Genomic DNA, 18,800 nt, shown 5'->3' on the forward strand with positions numbered 1-18,800 from the left:
GCCATATTTCAGAGCTGCAACGTTACTGGAGTATCAAAAAGCACAAGATGTGCCATACTCAGGGACAGGCCAAGGTAAGGAAGGCTGAAAAACCACCACCTCTGAACAAGAAATGTGGCGCCCTGGACAAGCCAGGGGCCACAGAGAACAACACCCACACACCCCACATCCCGGTCAGGCACACCGAAGTCAAAACCCTTGTTGCCTTCCTCCAGGGGCTGATGTCCACACCAGGGGGTGGGCCAGGCGGTTGGTCCCGCCCACCGAGGAGTTCACAGTCCTGGAGGAGGGAAAACAGGCAGATTAGTTCAGGAGTTACAGGAGTGAGGAAGTAAAGTAGCAGTCGAGCAATCTGAAGTGAGTCCGGGTGTGTGGCCCGGACGGAGCAGCAAGGTTGTCAGACGGTGGTGACCGTCTGCAGGAGTGACCGATTGGAGTCTACCGTAAGGACCGTGGACGGGCGGTGGCCCGGCGGTACCGGACCGGTACACAAAGAGAAGTCAGCACCATCTGGCAGGGGCTTACGGACCCCGGCAAGGCTAGGAGTCACCGTGAATTTGCCAAATTTGTTAGTGAAGGGAACCTCCTGGGTTTCCCAACAGCCAAGTACCGACAGAAGGCAACCATCCAACCAAGTGAGGGAGACACCGCCACTGCCAAGGCAACCGTTTCTCAGGGCCAGCGCCTGCGGGCAAAAGGGGCTCCTCCAACCTATATCCAAGCCGGGGAGCGGGTTACCGGTGGGAACCCATTGGAACCATCTACCGTACATAGGTGCAGGGAAAGACAGTCACCATCAACCTGCCAGGAGCAGAAACCACCGTAGCCGTCAGTGGGACCCGTCCATCCAGCCGTGTGTTTTACCGAGAACTGTGTCTTCATCATTGTCTGAGTGAGTACCACCGTGCCGTGCGGCACAGCGCTGCCCCTGCGACCCTGCACCTCACCAGGCCCTGTAACCCGCCTGCCATCCATCCCTACCCCATCACCAGGCCCCGGGACAACCAACCCCCTACCCACGGAGGGGAGGACTAACAACAAAGCTGCTCCCTGTCACCGCTCCTGGGATCCCCGTCCAGAGCAGCGGTGGTGTCACCAATATCACCACAACCGTGGGTGGCGTCACGGACAATAATCACAAACCCCCACAATCAAAAAATCCCCTTTTCACTCACGGGCGAGGAACGCCGCTCGAGTCCCCGGGATCCAGCCCACCGCTCGAGCCACCACCGAGCAGCAGCAGCCGCAGCAGCAGCGGCAGCCGGACCCGAGCAGTGGGAGAGCGCAGAGTCCCCTTCTCCGCCCGTGACAGAAACAGAAGATAAAACGTCAAGACTGGGCCAAGAAATATCTTAAGACTGATTTTTCAAAGGTTTTATGGACTGATGAAATGAGAGTGACTCTTGATGGGCCAGATGGATGGGCCAGAGGCTGGATCAGTAAAGGGCAGAGAGCTCCACTCCGACTCAGACGTCAGCAAGGTGGAGGTGGGCACTGGTATGGGCTGGGATCAGCAAAGATCAACTTGTGGGACCTTTTCGGGTTGGGGATGGAGTGAAGCTCAACTCCCAGACCTTTTGCCAGTTTCTGGAAGACAACTTCTGCAAGCAGTGGTACAGGAAGAAGTCGGTATCGTTCAAGAAAAACATGTTTTCATGCAGCACAATGCTCCATCACATGCATCCAACTACTCCACAGCATGGCTGGCCAGTAAAGGTCTAAAAGATGAAAAAATAATGACATGGCCCCCTTGTTCACCTGATCTGAACCCCATAGAGAACCTGTGGTCCCTCATAAAATGTGAGATCTACAGGGAGGGAAAACAGTACACCTCTCGGAGCAGTGTCTGGAGGCTGTGGTGGCTGCTGCACGCAATGTTGATCGTAAACAGATAAAGCAACTGACAGAATCTAGGGATGGTCGGCTGCTGAGTGTCATCAGAAAGAAAGGGGGCGATATTGGGCACTCATTTTTTGGGTTTTGTTTTTGCATATCAGAAATGTTTATTTCTAAATATTGTGCAGTTATATTGGTTTACCTGGTGAAAATAAACAAGTGAGATGGGAATAGATTTGGTTTTTATTAAGTTGCCTAATAATTCTGCACAGTAATAGTTACCTGCACAAACAGATATCCTCCTAAGATAGCCAAATCTAAAAAAACCCACTCCAACTTCCAAAAATATTAAGTTTTGATATTTATGAGTCTTTTGGGTTGATTGAGAACATAGTTGTTGATCAATAATAAAAAAAACCCTCTAAAATACAACTTGCCTAAAAATTCTGCACACGGTGTATACTGTATGTATCCTGACATTTTGGGGAGCGCAGCATTAGATCTGCGGAGCTACATAGGCACATTTATGGTGTGGCTAAAAGTAATTTTTGTAGTATGAGTTTCATAAAAAAAAATGCCTTCTTTAGCCACTTTGTATATTGCTGGCTTCAGAATGAGTTAACTGAGGATCCATCAGCGAGCTCATTCTGATGGTCTGATGGGGAGTCTCTAACTCTTTTTATCTGTCATTTCCCCCTTTGTGGAGGGAAACAAAACACTTGTAAAAGCCGAAGTTGTAAAATTTTTCATGAAAACCAATTCCAAAAATTAATTTTAGGGCCAAATATATGCATTTAGTAGGGTGGTCTGAACCCAAAGGTGAATTACATGCTAAATGTCTATTTAATTTAATTTAATCACTTTTCTATTATATTTCAATTAAAAATTCTCTATTGTTCCCTCTCTACTCTAACTTCCTATGTTCTTTTTTTTTCATTTGCTTCGAATGACGTTTAATTTTAGAATTCCCAGTGTAAATGGAACGTTCTCAGGGTCGGGGCAGCAGTAGGGAATATTTAATTGAAGCATATTATAATTATATTATTATTATTATTATTATTATTATTAATAATAATAATAATACTGACAATAATAATAATAATAATAATAATAATAATAATAATAATAATAATAATACTAACAGTAACACTAACAATAATAATAATATTAATAATAATAATAATAATACATTAATAACAATAATAGTATTAATAATAATAATAATAATAATAACAACAATAACAATAATAACAATAATAATATTAATAATAATACTAATAATACTAATAATAATAATAATAATACTGATAATAATAATAATATTATTAATGATAACAATAATACTAATAATAATAATATTAATAATAATACTTTTAATAACAATAATAGTATTAATAATAATAATAATAACAACAATAACAATAATAACAATAATAATATTAATAATAATACTAATAATACTAATAATAATAATAATAATACTGATAATAATAATAATAATAATATTATTAATGATAACAACAATAATACTAATAATAATAATAATATTAATAATAATACTTTTAATAACAATAATAGTATTAATATTAATAATAATAATAATAATAACAATAACAATAATAACAATAATAATATTAATACTAACAATAATAATACTAACAATAATAATAGTAATAAATAATTCAATTAAATGGACATTTTGTATGAATATCACCTTTGGTTTTGGAAAACCCCTGTAAGAAAAAAAGTGGACAAACCCCTTTAAGTGATGTCATCCTCCTACCTGAAGCTCTGGAGGGACGCCTGGATAGCCCTTTTCTCCTCTCAGGCCTGCGTTCCCCCTTTCTCCTCTTGGACCCATGTCTCCTTTGTCCCCCTTCTCCCCCGTGGCTCCTTCTTGCCCGGTTGCCCCGTTGTTTCCATTATTTCCATGATTTCCTAAACATTGAACACACAAAAAAATGGTGAGAACATGAAACTGTGGTACATTTTCATAGGTAACTTGCAGGAGCAGAAATGGTTAACAACTACTGCTGCAGGTGACTGTGCTGCAGCAGAGGTTGCTCAGGCCACGCCCCTTCCTCTGACATCACTTCCTGAAGAAACTATTAGTTGAAGTTGCTCCTTACAGACTTTTTGGAGCTCATTACTGGGATGCCAATCCCACTTTAGTGCCAGCCTGTCAAAAAACACATTTTTTGTGACCCAGCTCAAAATCCTTTGTTACCCTTTAAACACGGTTAAAAGGGATCTGTCAGCAGGTTTGTGCTATGTAATCTGACTGCTGTAAGGGTAGAGACCCTGATTCCAGTGATGTGTCACTTAGATTACTGGGTGCAGCAGTTCTGATACAATCACAGTTTTCTCTACCGCAGATCTAGCAGAGCTGTGTAGAACTCCGCCTCATCACTGATTGGCAGCTCTCTGTGTACACTGTATATTGACAGAAAGCTGCTATATCAGTGGTGTGGATAGGATTGGACCAGAAGGCAGGAGACACCTAGTCTTGTAGTGATAATCTCCTGCTGATAAAACATTTATTTTAGTAACACAGCCCAGTAAGTGACACATCCCTGGAATCAGGGTTTTTGCTCCTGAATCACGCTTCTCTCAGATGTGACAGATTCTCTTTTAAAGAATAATATTGTCTCTTCCTACTACCAGACACCTAGTGATAATCTCCAGCTGATAAAACACTTATTGAAACAGCAAAACACAGCCCAGTAAGTGACATATCCAGACTCCTAGTGATAATCTCCAGCTGATAAAACACTTATTGAAACAGCAAAACACAGCCCAGTAAGTGACATATCCAGACTCCTAGTGATAATCTTCAGCTGATAAAACACTTATTGAAACAGCAAAACACAGCCCAGTAAGTGACATATCCAGACTCCTAGTGATAATCTCCAGCTGATAAAACACTTATTGAAACAGCAAAACACAGCCCAGTAAGTGACATATCCAGACTCCTAGTGATAATCTTCAGCTGATAAAACACTTATTGAAACAGCAAAACACAGCCCAGTAAGTGACATATCCAGACTCCTAGTGATAATCTCCAGCTGATAAAACACTTATTGAAACAGCAAAACACAGCCCAGTAAGTGACCTATCCAGACTCCTAGTGATAATCTCCAGCTGATAAAACACTTATTAAAACAGCAAAACACAGCCCAATAAGTGACATATCCAGACTCCTAGTGATAATCTCCAGCTGATAAAACACTTATTAAAACAGCAAAACACAGCCCAGTAAGTGACATATCCATACTCCTAGTGATAATCTCCAGCTGATAAAACACTTATTGAAACAGCAAAACACAGCCCAGTAAGTGACCTATCCAGACTACTAGTGATAATCTCCAGCTGATAAAACACTTATTGAAACAGCAAAACACAGCCCAGTAAGTGACCTATCCAGACTCCTAGTGATAATCTCCAGCTGATAAAACACTTATTGAAACAGCAAAACACAGCCCAGTAAGTGACATATCCAGACTCCTAGTGATAATCTCCAGCTGATAAAACACTTATTGAAACAGCAAAACACAGCCCAGTAAGTGACATATCCAGACTCCTAGTGATAATCTTCAGGTGATAAAACACTTATTGAAACAGCAAAACACAGCCCAGTAAGTGACCTATCCAGACTCCTAGTGATAATCTTCAGCTGATAAAACACTTATTGAAACAGCAAAACACAGCCCAGTAAGTGACATATCCAGACTCCTAGTGATAATCTTCAGGTGATAAAACACTTATTGAAACAGCAAAACACAGCCCAGTAAGTGACCTATCCAGACTCCTAGTGATAATCTCCAGCTGATAAAACACTTATTGAAACAGCAAAACACAGCCCAGTAAGTGACCTATCCAGACTACTAGTGATAATCTCCAGCTGATAAAACACTTATTGAAACAGCAAAACACAGCCCAGTAAGTGACATATCCAGACTCCTAGTGATAATCTTCAGGTGATAAAACACTTATTGAAACAGCAAAACACAGCCCAGTAAGTGACCTATCCAGACTCCTAGTGATAATCTTCAGCTGATAAAACACTTATTGAAACAGCAAAACACAGCCCAGTAAGTGACATATCCAGACTCCTAGTGATAATCTTCAGCTGATAAAACACTTATTAAAACAGCAAAACACAGCCCAATAAGTGACATATCCAGACTCCTAGTGATAATCTCCAGCTGATAAAACACTTATTGAAACAGCAAAACACAGCCCAGTAAGTGACATATCCAGACTCCTAGTGATAATCTCCAGCTGATAAAACACTTATTAAAACAGCAAAACACAGCCCAGTAAGTGACATATCCAGACTCCTAGTGATAATCTTCAGCTGATAAAACACTTATTGAAACAGAAAAACACAGCCCAGTAAGTGACATATCCAGACTCCTAGTGATAATCTCCAGCTGATAAAACACTTATTGAAACAGAAAAACACAGCCCAGTAAGTGACATATCCAGACTCCTAGTGATAATCTCCAGCTGATAAAACACTTATTGAAACAGCAAAACACAGCCCAGTAAGTGACATATCCAGACTCCTAGTGATAATCTCCAGCTGATAAAACACTTATTGAAACAGCAAAACACAGCCCAGTAAGTGACATATCCAGACTCCTAGTGATAATCTCCAGCTGATAAAACACTTATTGAAACAGCAAAACACAGCCCAGTAAGTGACATATCCAGACTCCTAGTGATAATCTCCAGCTGATAAAACACTTATTGAAACAGAAAAACACAGCCCAGTAAGTGACATATCCAGACTCCTAGTGATAATCTCCAGCTGATAAAACACTTATTAAAACAGCAAAACACAGCCCAGTAAGTGACATATCCAGACTCCTAGTGATAATCTTCAGCTGATAAAACACTTATTGAAACAGAAAAACACAGCCCAGTAAGTGACATATCCAGACTCCTAGTGATAATCTCCAGCTGATAAAACACTTATTGAAACAGCAAAACACAGCCCAGTAAGTGACATATCCAGACTCCTAGTGATAATCTTCAGCTGATAAAACACTTATTGAAACAGAAAAACACAGCCCAGTAAGTGACATATCCAGACTCCTAGTGATAATCTCCAGCTGATAAAACACTTATTGAAACAGCAAAACACAGCCCAGTAAGTGACATATCCAGACTCCTAGTGATAATCTTCAGCTGATAAAACACTTATTGAAACAGAAAAACACAGCCCAGTAAGTGACATATCCAGACTCCTAGTGATAATCTTCAGCTGATAAAACACTTATTGAAACAGCAAAACACAGCCCAGTAAGTGACATATCCAGACTCCTAGTGATAATCTCCAGCTGATAAAACACTTATTGAAACAGCAAAACATAGCCTAGTAAGTGACCTATCCAGACTCCTAGTGATAATCTCCAGCTGATAAAACACTTATTAAAACAGCAAAACACAGCCCAATAAGTGACATATCCAGACTCCTAGTGATAATCTCCAGCTGATAAAACACTTATTGAAACAGCAAAACACAGCCCAGTAAGTGACATATCCAGACTCCTAGTGATAATCTCCAGCTGATAAAACACTTATTAAAACAGCAAAACACAGCCCAGTAAGTGACATATCCATACTCCTAGTGATAATCTCCAGCTGATAAAACACTTATTGAAACAGCAAAACACAGCCCAGTAAGTGACCTATCCAGACTACTAGTGATAATCTCCAGCTGATAAAACACTTATTGAAACAGCAAAACACAGCCCAGTAAGTGACATATCCAGACTCCTAGTGATAATCTTCAGGTGATAAAACACTTATTGAAACAGCAAAACACAGCCCAGTAAGTGACATATCCAGACTCCTAGTGATAATCTTCAGCTGATAAAACACTTATTGAAACAGCAAAACACAGCCCAGTAAGTGACATATCCATACTCCTAGTGATAATCTCCAGCTGATAAAACACTTATTGAAACAGCAAAACACAGCCCAGTAAGTGACCTATCCAGACTACTAGTGATAATCTCCAGCTGATAAAACACTTATTGAAACAGCAAAACACAGCCCAGTAAGTGACATATCCAGACTCCTAGTGATAATCTTCAGGTGATAAAACACTTATTGAAACAGCAAAACACAGCCCAGTAAGTGACATATCCAGACTCCTAGTGATAATCTCCAGCTGATAAAACACTTATTGAAACAGCAAAATACAGCCCATAAAGTGACATATCCATACTCCTTGTGATAATCTCCAGCTGATAAAACACTTATTTTATTGAAACAGCAAAACACAGCCCAGTAAGTGACATATCCATACTCCTAGTGATAATGTCTAGCTGATAAAACACTTATTTTAGTAACACAGCCCAGTAAGTGACACATCCCTGGAATCAGGGATTTTGCTCCTGAATCATGCTTCTCTCAGATGTAACAGATTCTCTTTAAAAGAATAATATTTTATTTTCCTACTACCAGACACCTAGTGATAATCTCCAGCTGATAAAACACTTATTTTATTGAAACAGCAAAACACAGCCCAGTAAGTGACATATCCCTGGAATCAGGGCTTCAGTTAATGCATCATGCTTCTCTCAGATGTAGCAGATTAAAGGATAATATTTTATCTGCCTGTTCCCACCACTAGGAGGAGCTCACTACATAGATATTTATACAGCTGTCATTGAATTCAATAATACTTCTGTGGGCAGTCAGCTCCCCCTAGTGGTGACTCCAGGCAGACAGAATGTTATAATTTACCTGTATACAGAAGGAAGCAGCTATGACGTCTAATCCTGTACAACATCTTTACTGTCTCCAGCAAGAACAGAAATAAACCGTGATAACAGGTGTTGATGAATAATGGGGAACGTCTGGGGAAATCACTGAACATGTAGGAAACAGACAGTGTAGGTGATTGACACGTGTGTTACGTAGATATCGTTGCCCTCACATTAGCACAGGATTGCAGCATTATTAGCATTTCCTCCAGCTATGTATGCAATCTAAACAATTAAAGGGACAGTGTCACAGTTGTCATTTTTTCTCTGAAAATGCATATATAGATAATAGACGTTTTCTTATTAAACTTGGATCGATTGATTACAATAAAATATGTGCACTCACAATAAGGGGTAGATGGAGAGGTCATTAATGTTGGGGTATCCTGCATTCAGCATAGTGTAGGGGGCACCAAGGGCTGTCAGTTTACTCCCCATAGTGGATCATCCATACATGACTGCAGCTGGTGCTGCAGCCCATAATCAAGTGCTGCAGCCCACAATCAAGTGCTGCAGCCCACAATCAAGTGCTGCAGCCCACAATCAAGTGCTGCAGCCCACAATCAAGTATCACCCACTTTACAGGCTGTTATTCCTATCGTTTTGCCCCTTGTACAGGAACTTTCATTTTTTTGTGTGTTTTTTGGCAAGAGATGCAGATTTGATGTTGGTATTTATTCTTTTCTTCTTGGTATCACCCTTCTCACCACCTTGTTATTGCCATCGATGCTTCTGTACAGAACGCAGTAACCCAAAGGGTAGATGTAAGAGCTTTTCCTTTTGGTATCACCCTTCTCACAACCTTGGTAATGTCATTTATACTTCTGTACAGCCTGCAGTAATGCCAGGGGCAGATGCAGGAACTTTACTTCTTGGTATCACCTTTCCCACCACCATGGTAGTGTCATATATACATCTATACAGCCTGCAGCCACCACAAGGGCAGATGCAGAAGCTTTTCTTCTTGGTATCACCTTTCCTACCACCATGGTAGTGTCATTTATATTTCTGTACAGCCTGCAGCCACCATAACGGCAGATGCAGGAGCTTTTCTTCTTACTATCACCCTTTCCAACACCATGTTAACATAATCTATGCTTCTATACAGCCTGCAGTAACCCCAAGGGAAGATGCAGGAGCTTTTGTTCTTGGTATCACCCTTCTCACCACCTTGTTAGTGTCATCTATGCTTCTGTACAGCCTGTATTAACCCCAAAGGCAGATGCAGGAACTTTACTTCTTGGTATCACCTTTCCCACCACGATGGTAGTGTCATATATACATCTATACAGCCTGCAGCCACCACAAGGGCAGATGCAGGAGCTTTTCTTCTTGGTATCACCTTTCCCCCCACCATGGTAGTGTCACTTATACTTCTGTACAGCCTGCAGCCACCACAAGGGCAGATGCAGGAGCTTTTCTTCTTGGTATCACCTTTCCCACCACCATGTTAGTGTCATATATACATCTATACAGCCTGCAGCCACCACAAGGGCAGATGCAGGAGCTTTTCTTCTTGGTATCACCCTTCTCACCACCTTGTTAGTGTCATATATGCTTCTGTACAGCCTGTATTAACCCCAAAGGCAGATGCAGGAACTTTAATTCTTGGTATCACCTTTCCCACCATCATGATAATGTCATATATACATCTATACAACCTGCAGCCACCACAAGGGTAGATGCAGAAGCTTTTCTTCTTGGTATCACCTTTCCTACCACCATGTTATTGTCATATATACATCTATACAGCCTGCAGCCACCACAAGGGCAGATGCAGAAGCTTTTCTTCTTGGTATCACCTTTTCTACCACCATGGCAGTGTCATTTACACTTCTGTACAGCCTGCAGCCACCACGAGGGCAGATGCAGGAGCTTTTCTTCTTGGTATCACCTTTCCTGCCACCATGTTATTGTCATATATACATCTATACAGCCTGCAGCCACCACAAGGGTAGATGCAGAAGCTTTTCTTCTTGGTATCACCTTTCCTACCACCATTTTAGTGTCATATATACATCTATACAGCCTGCAGCCACCACAAGGGCAGATGCAGGAGCTTTTCTTCTTGGTATCACCTTTCCTACCACCATGTTATTGTCATATATACATCTATACAGCCTGTAGCCACCACAAGGGCAGATGCAGGAGCTTTTCTTCTTGGTATCACCTTTCCTACCACCATGTTAGTGTCATATATACATCTATACAGCCTGCAGCCACCACAAGGGCAGATGCAGGAGCTTTTCTTCTTACTATCACCCTTTCCAACACCATGTTAACATAATCTATGCTTCTATACAGCCTGCAGTAACCCCAAGGAAAGATGCAGGAGCTTTTCTTCTTGGTATCACCTTTCTCACAACTTGTTAGTGTCATCTGCGCTTGTGTTCAGTCTATAGGAGCGTCTTCTTGGTATCACCCTTCTCACCACCTTGCTAGTGGCATCTATGCTTCTGTACAGCCTATAGGAGCTTCTTCTTGGTATCGTCCTTGTTGACAAATGACAGCATTTTATCCTCTCTCCTCAGTGACATATAGGGGGTATACAAAAACCTTTGTGCATGTTAACACTTCTATCACTTTGAAAGGATATGTGCAATGACTGTCACATTGCAAAAGGGGGGGGGGTCCAACGTAAGGGATAATAGATGAGCTGTTATTCTGAGCTGAAAATGTGTTGATTCAGAAAATTTACTGACAACTGGATCAGGATTTTTTGTCTATTCAGTTCTGATAAAATGTGAACATGTGTGCCCCTAGATATAAACATGTATTTTCTGAATCTATATGCATAGCTTACTGAGCCGTACAGTTTAATGCAAAACTGCTTGAAAGTGTTCATTAGTGTAAAGTGCAGAAAATATATGAAATATATGGATACAGCGTGTAATATGATTTTTTTTTCTAAGAATTCAGGTTTTATTTTTCTGTCTCAAAGACATGAACATTCTCCCAGCAGCCGGGTGACATGGGATATTCTGCGGAAAATATATTGACTGAATCTGGAGCTGTTATCAGGCCATCAAGATGTGATACCTGCAGATTATTGGAGAAAGCTTCCCTTTCATAGAACATTTATTATTTCTCCAATAGATTTTTTTTTCTAAGAATTCAGGTTTTATTTTTTTCCATCTCAAAGATGTGAACGTTCTCCCAACAGCCGGGTGACATGGGATATTCTGGGGAAAATATATTGACTGAATCTGGAGCTGTTATCAGGCCAGCAAAATGTGATACCTGCAGATTACTTGCCTTTCATATAACATTCATTATTTCTCCAATAGATTTTTTTAGCCTTTTATTGTCTGCGTTATGACATTATCTATCAGATACATTCTTTTACAGTTACAGTACCTGGGATACCCGGGGGTCCCGGTAGTCCTGGTGGTCCGGCAATTGGTTGCTGATATCTATATTGAAATTCTCCTCGGCAGCAGTTACTGCAATCTGGTTGTTGTGGCGTCTGAAGAACATAAAGAAATATTGGTTCAAAACAAAACTAAGACAGAACATTAATGCAAAATGTGAATTTCAATATTTATGAATATGCAAATTGCCTCTTCAGAGAGGAAAAGAACTTGAACTCTACTGCCACCTATTGGAAGTATTAATCATAAAAGTCAATATCAACTGTTTAAAGGGGTTGTCCAGACCTCAGACAACCCCTTTTCAATACCTATGTTTTCCTATGTACAATACCTATGTAAATTAATAACACTTATACTCACCTCCGGTGCTGGCTCTGTCCCATCGATATCGGCACTGGCTCTCCCGAGGATTGTGTGATGTTGTTTTGTCTGACGATTCCTGTGATCAGTCAGCGCCGGCCTCACTCTCACTTTCTTCGGACATTATTGACATCTGGAGGAAGCGAGAGCGCGGCCGCAGGTCTGACCCCCCCTGGATGTCTTAATTTGTCTTATGGAGCGCAGAGTGAAGCCAGCACTGATTGGCAGCAGGGATCGTCAGACATCAAACGATCCTTGTAAGAGCCAGTGCTGATACCACTAGTATGGCGCCGGCACCGGAGGTGAGTATGTGTTGTTATTTTACTGGGTTCAGACATTGGGATTGAGAAGGGGTTGTCTGAGTAGCGTTTCCTCCTGTATTATACACCAGAGCTGCACTCACTATTCTGCTGGTTCATTCACTGTGTACATACATTACATTACTTATCCTGTATTATACTCCCGAGCTGCACTCACTGTTCTGCTGGTGCAGTCACTGTGTATATACATTACATTACTGATCCTGAGTTACCTCCTGTATTATACTCCAGAGCAACACTCACTATTCTGCTGGTGCAGTCACTGTGTACATACATTACATTACTGATCCTGAGTTACCTCCTGTATTATACTTCAGAGCTGCGCTCACTATTCTGCTGGTGCAGTTACTGTGTACATACATTACATTAGTGATCCTGTACTGATCCTGAGTTCCATCCTGGATTATACTCCAGAGCTGCACTCACTATTCTGCTGGTGCAGTCACTGTGTACATACATTACATTACTGATCCTGAGTTACCTCCTGTATTATACTTCAGAGCTGCGCTCACTATTCTGCTGGTGCAGTTACTGTGTACATACATTACATTAGTGATCCTGTACTGATCCTGAGTTCCATCCTGGATTATACTCCAGAGCTGCACTCACTATTCTGCTGGTGCAGTCACTGTGTACACACATTACATTACTGATCCTGAGTTACATCCTGTATTATACTCCAGAGCTGCACTCACTATGCTGCTGGTGTAGTCACTGTGTACATACATTACATTACTTATCCTGTACTGATCCTGAGTTACATCCTGTATTATACTCCAGAGCTGCACTCACTATTCAGCTTTAATGAATCTTTAAAATCCCCAAAACTTCCATAACTCTAATGATGGTGTCTGCATAAAATTTCCATCTTCAGACCCAAAACTGTCTAAGAAAAAAGTGAAACCCGTCCAGACATACAGTAACCGTCCTAACAGAGAAGCATCAAAAAACAGTGCGAGAGAATGACAAACACAATGCAACGATTCACAGATGTAGTAGAGCTGAGATTGTCATATGGATATGTGGCAGAACTAAGATTGTCAGATGTAGCAAAGCTGAAATTGTTAGATGTAGCAAAGCTGGGATTCTCAGATGTAGCAGAGCCAAGATTGTCAGATGTAGCAGAGCTGAGATTCTCAGATGTAGCAGAGCCAAGATTGTCAGATGTAGCAGAGCTGAGATTGTCAGATGTAGCAAAGCAGAGATTGTCAGATGTAGCAGAGCTGAGGTTGTCAGATGTAGCAAAGCAGAGATTGTCAGAATGTAGCAGAGCTGAGGTTGTCAGATGTAGTAGGGCTCAAAATTGTCAAATGTAGCAGAGCTGAGATTGTCAGATGTAGCAAAGCTGAGATTGTCAGATGTAGCAGAGCTGAGACTGTCAGATGTAGCAGAGCTGAGATTGTCAGATGTAGCAGAGCTGAGAATGTCAGATGTATCAGAGCTGAGATAGTCAGATGTAGCAGAGCCAATATTGTCAGATGTAGCAGAGCTGAGATTGTCAGATGTAGCAGAGCTGAGATTGTCAGATGTAGCAGAGCTGAGATTGTCAGATGTAGCAGAGCCAATATTGTCAGATGTAGCAGAGCCAAGATTGTCAGATGTAGCAGGGCCAAGATTGTCAGATGTAGCAGAGCCAAGATTGTCAGATGTAGGAGAGCTGACCTTGTCAGATGTAGCAGAGCTGAGATTGTCAGATGTAGTAGAGCTGAGACTGTCAGATGTAGTAGAGCTAAGATTGTCAATGTAGCAGAGCTGACATTTGCAGATGTAGCAGAGCTGATATTGTCAGATGTAGCAGAGCTGAGACTGTCAGATGTAGCAGAGATGAGATTGTCAGATGTAGCAGAGCTGAGATTCTCAGATGTAGCAGAGCCAAGATTGTCAGATGTAGCAGAGCTGAGATTCTCAGATGTAGCAGAGCCAAGATTGTCAGATGTAGCAGAGCTGAGATTCTCAGATGTAGCAGAGCCAAGATTGTCAGATGTAGCAGAGCTGAGATTGTCAGATGTAGCAAAGCAGAGATTGTCAGATGTAGCAGAGCTGAGGTTGTCAGATGTAGCAAAGCAGAGATTGTCAGAATGTAGCAGAGCTGAGGTTGTCAGATGTAGTAGGGCTCAAAATTGTCAAATGTAGCAGAGCTGAGATTGTCAGATGTAGCAAAGCTGAGATTGTCAGATGTAGCAGAGCTGAGACTGTCAGATGTAGCAGAGCTGAGATTGTCAGATGTAGCAGAGCTGAGAATGTCAGATGTATCAGAGCTGAGATAGTCAGATGTAGCAGAGCCAATATTGTCAGATGTAGCAGAGCTGAGATTGTCAGATGTAGCAGAGCTGAGATTGTCAGATGTAGCAGAGCTGAGATTGTCAGATGTAGCAGAGCCAATATTGTCAGATGTAGCAGAGCCAAGATTGTCAGATGTAGCAGGGCCAAGATTGTCAGATGTAGCAGAGCCAAGATTGTCAGATGTAGGAGAGCTGACCTTGTCAGATGTAGCAGAGCTGAGATTGTCAGATGTAGTAGAGCTGAGACTGTCAGATGTAGTAGAGCTAAGATTGTCAATGTAGAAGAGCTGACATTTGCAGATGTAGCAGAGCTGAGACTGTCAGATGTAGCAGAGATGAGATTGTCAGATGTAGTAGAGCCAAGATTGTCAGATGTAGCAGAGCCAAGATTGTCAGATGTAGCAGAGCCAAGATTGTCAGATGTAGCAGAGCTGACCTTGTCAGATGTAGCAGAGCTGAGATTGTCAGATGTAATAGAGCTGAGACTGTCAGATGTAGTAGAGCTGAGATTGTCAGATGTAGCAGAGCTGACATTTGCAGATGTAGCAGAGGTGACATTGTCAGATGTAGCAGAGCTGAGACTGTCAGATGTAGCAGAGCTGACCTTGTCAGATGTAGCAGAGGTGAGTCTGCTAAATCACTTATAGAATTAAAAGGAGGATCCAATAATGCAGCCCTCCAAACACGATCAGCTCTGCTACATCTGTCCCAGTGAGTTATAGGGAACATTATATACAACCAACTGTTCTCGTCAGATATAATCTAGAAAATCTAAGACAGAGAGAGGCGAAGAAGATGAATGCAGAGTACCTGGACTCTGTGTGAGGGTCGCTCTAGCTCATCTACCTCGGGGGTCCCCAACTCTTTTTGGGTAGCAGAATTAAAGGAAAATGTCTCAATGTGGAGGTTCCGCTCTCCTACCACTTCCCTGCCGGATGTAACGCCCGTCCGTTGATGATGACTCCCAACTACTTTGGCCAGCGGTTTATTAGATCTTCTCCTCACCTCCATGTTTTCATCCTGACCAAGGCAACACGGCAAAGCAAAAGCGGCCAGAAGCCACCAGACGATGAGATGCTTCGGAGCCATTCATGTACAGAATCCAGGCAGAGGCATAAAGCTCGGTCAAAAAAGGTCCCAAAAAATCTGCTCCGACCAAGTTATATACTGGAGACAGCTGGAGGGGGGAAAAAAAAGAGGACTGCGAAATCCACCGAGCCTGAAGGAAAGTATTAGTCATCCTTCTACTGTGACCGGAGAAATGGATTTCACTGCGGCTGGAACTTAGTATCACGGTCGTAATTGGGGACGTTCACGGGGGTCACCCCTCTCCGGAGAGTTCACGTCTTTACAAATAAGATGGGAAATCGTCTCCATGGAACAAATGGGTTTTGCCCCTTGTTAGATACGGAGACTTCATGGATTTCTCGTCTGGAGCTCGGAACAAGGACGGGTTTTACGAAGGCCAAGAATTTCACAATCGTGAAAGTTTCTCAAAATATCCGAATATCGAGGAGGTTTCCTTTTCTCCTTTTCTCGACTCTCTAAGTTTTTAGAACTGGAATTAGGAGTAGAGATGAGGAAACCCGAGATGTAACGTTCAAGGTTCGTAACGAACATGGACTCTTAAATCAGAGTCCGTGTTCGGAGTTTGGGTACTGTAAGTATGCTGACTAGTGATTGGTATACTCGCAGATACCCATGATCGGCGCGTCTAACTAGATTTAAAAAAAAAAAAAATGATCCCGGATAACTGGCCAGACACCAGTCCCCGTATAAGTTTATGGGGACCAGAATCCGGCACTTAGAAAGGTGGTGGAAGTGTTAGAGAGATTGCAGCAGCCACACATTATACAGTCATGGCCAAAAGTTTTGAGAATGCTACAATTATTAATTTTTACAAAGTCTACTGCTTAAGTTTTTCTAATGGCAATTTGCATATACTCCAGAATGTCATAAAGAGTGATCAGCTTAACAGCAATTACTTGCAAAGTCAATATTGGCTAAGAAAATGAACTTTAACGCCCAAAACACATTTCAACATCATTGCATTCCTGCCTTAAAAGGAGCAGCTAACATTGTTTTAGTGATTGTTCCATTAACACAGGTGTGGGTGTTGATGAGGACAGGGCTGGCGATCAATCAGTCATGATTAAGTAAGAATGACACCACTGGACACTTTAAAAGGAGGCTGGTGCTTGGTATCATTGTTTGTCTTCAGTTAACCATGGTTATCTCTAAAGAAACACGTGCAGCCATCATTGCTCTGCACAAAAATGGCCTAACATGGAAGAGTATCGCAGCTACAAAGATTGCACCTCAGTCAACAATCTATCGCATCATCAAGAACTTCAAGGAGAGAGCTTCCATTGTTGCCAAAAAGGCTCCAGGGCACCCAAGAAGGACCAGCAAACGCCAGGACCGTATCTTAAAACTGTTTCAGCTGCGGGATCGGACTACCAGCAGTGGCGAGCTAGCTCAGCAATGGCAGCAGGCTGGTGTGAGTGCTTCGGCACGCACTGTGAGGCGGAGACTGCTTGAGCAAGGCCTGGTTTCAAGGAGGGCAGCAAAGAAGCCACTTCTCTCCATAAAAAACATCAAGGACCAACTGATATTCTGCAAAAGGTACAGGGAGTGGACTGCTGAAAACTGGGGGAAAGTCATTTTCTCAGATGAATCTGTCGTGGGCGGGGAGGAAGCCGTCGCTGCTGAGCTCTCGCTAACGCTCGGGTCCGGCGCTGCTGCGGCTGCTGCTGCTCGGTCGCTCGAGTGGTGGGCCGGATCCGGGGACTCGAGCGGCGCTCCTCGCCCGTGAGTGAAAGGGGTGGTTGGTTTGGGGGATTTAGTTTGTGACGCCACCCACGGGTCGTGGTGAAGATGGGCACCACCGCTGCTGGTGACGGGGATCCCGAGAGCGATGGTAGGGAGCAGCTGGGTTGTTTTCCCCCTCCGTGAGTAGGGGTCGGTGGTCCCGGAGCCCGGTGATGTGACGGGGAGGCAGGGTTGGTGAGGTGCAGGGTTGCAGGGACAGCGCGGCACGGTGCCGAATGGCACGGGTGTACTCACTCAGTAAGAAAGGTACAAAGTCCTCGGTAAACCAAACGGCTGGATGGATGGGTCCCGCAGCCGGCTGCAGTGTCTCTCCCCGGACAGGTGATGGCGGCTGTCTTTCCCTGCACCTTGATGTTCTCGTTTGACTACTATGGATCCCCAACAGTAGTCCGCTCCCCGGTGTATGGGTACCGGAGGAGCCCATTTGCCCGCAGGCGCTGGCCCTTGGGTCTCTAGCCTTAGGCGGTAGCTGTATACCCTCACGGTGTGGGCAGTTGCCTTCAATCGGGACTTTTGCTGTTAGGAAACCCCTGGGGTTCCGGTCACATTCGGATTTGACTAATGTCGGCGGCTCCAAGCCTGGTCGGGGTCCCATGGCCCTGCCTATGTGTGCTGGCTTCACTTCGCTCCCCGGTCGGTACCGGCGGGCCAACGCCCGAACCCGGTCCTACGGTTCCGCGTTGCTTCACCACTCCTGCAGATGGCCACCACCGTCTGCCAACCTTGCTGTCAGTGCCTGGGCCACAAACCCAGACACTCAAGTGCTTGCTCCTCTCACTTCAAACTCCTACTCTGAACTGCCACTTTTCCCGCCTCCAGGCCTGTGAACTCCTTGGTGGGTGGGGCCAACCACTTGGCTCCGCCCCACCTGGTGTGGACATCAGACACTGGAGGGAGGCAACAAGGGTTTTGTGTTTGGCTGGTGTCCCTGTCTAATGGGGGTGGGGTGTTTGAGTGTTATCTGTGATGACCTGGCTAGTCCAGGGTGCAACAAATCCCCTTTTCGATTGTTTGGGACAT

The 18,800-nt window shown here is 43.1% G+C and overlaps 1 protein-coding gene across 2 annotated transcripts in view; it reads right to left on the reverse strand.

Annotated features, from left to right (window-relative positions):
• The window catches only part of C1QTNF3 (C1q and TNF related 3), a 39,477-nt gene extending 23,314 nt beyond the window's left edge, over nt 1-16,163 (reverse strand). Inside the window, exons 1-3 of one of the 2 annotated variants that reach the window (XM_075343527.1) lie at nt 15,759-16,163; nt 11,973-12,081; nt 3,620-3,774 (exon numbers count right to left, since the gene is read on the reverse strand). In XM_075343527.1, coding sequence (XP_075199642.1) covers nt 3,620-3,774; nt 11,973-12,081; nt 15,759-16,037 — 543 coding nt within the window. In that variant the 5' untranslated portion in view covers nt 16,038-16,163. The remainder of the gene's footprint in view (nt 1-3,619; nt 3,775-11,972; nt 12,082-15,758) is intronic. The other variant, XM_075343536.1, reaches the window with a different exon arrangement.
• Between the last annotated feature and the right edge of the window lie 2,637 nt (nt 16,164-18,800).

This window comes from Anomaloglossus baeobatrachus, chromosome 1 (genome assembly GCF_048569485.1).
Source record: "Anomaloglossus baeobatrachus isolate aAnoBae1 chromosome 1, aAnoBae1.hap1, whole genome shotgun sequence".
Lineage (NCBI taxonomy): Eukaryota > Metazoa > Chordata > Amphibia > Anura > Aromobatidae > Anomaloglossus > Anomaloglossus baeobatrachus.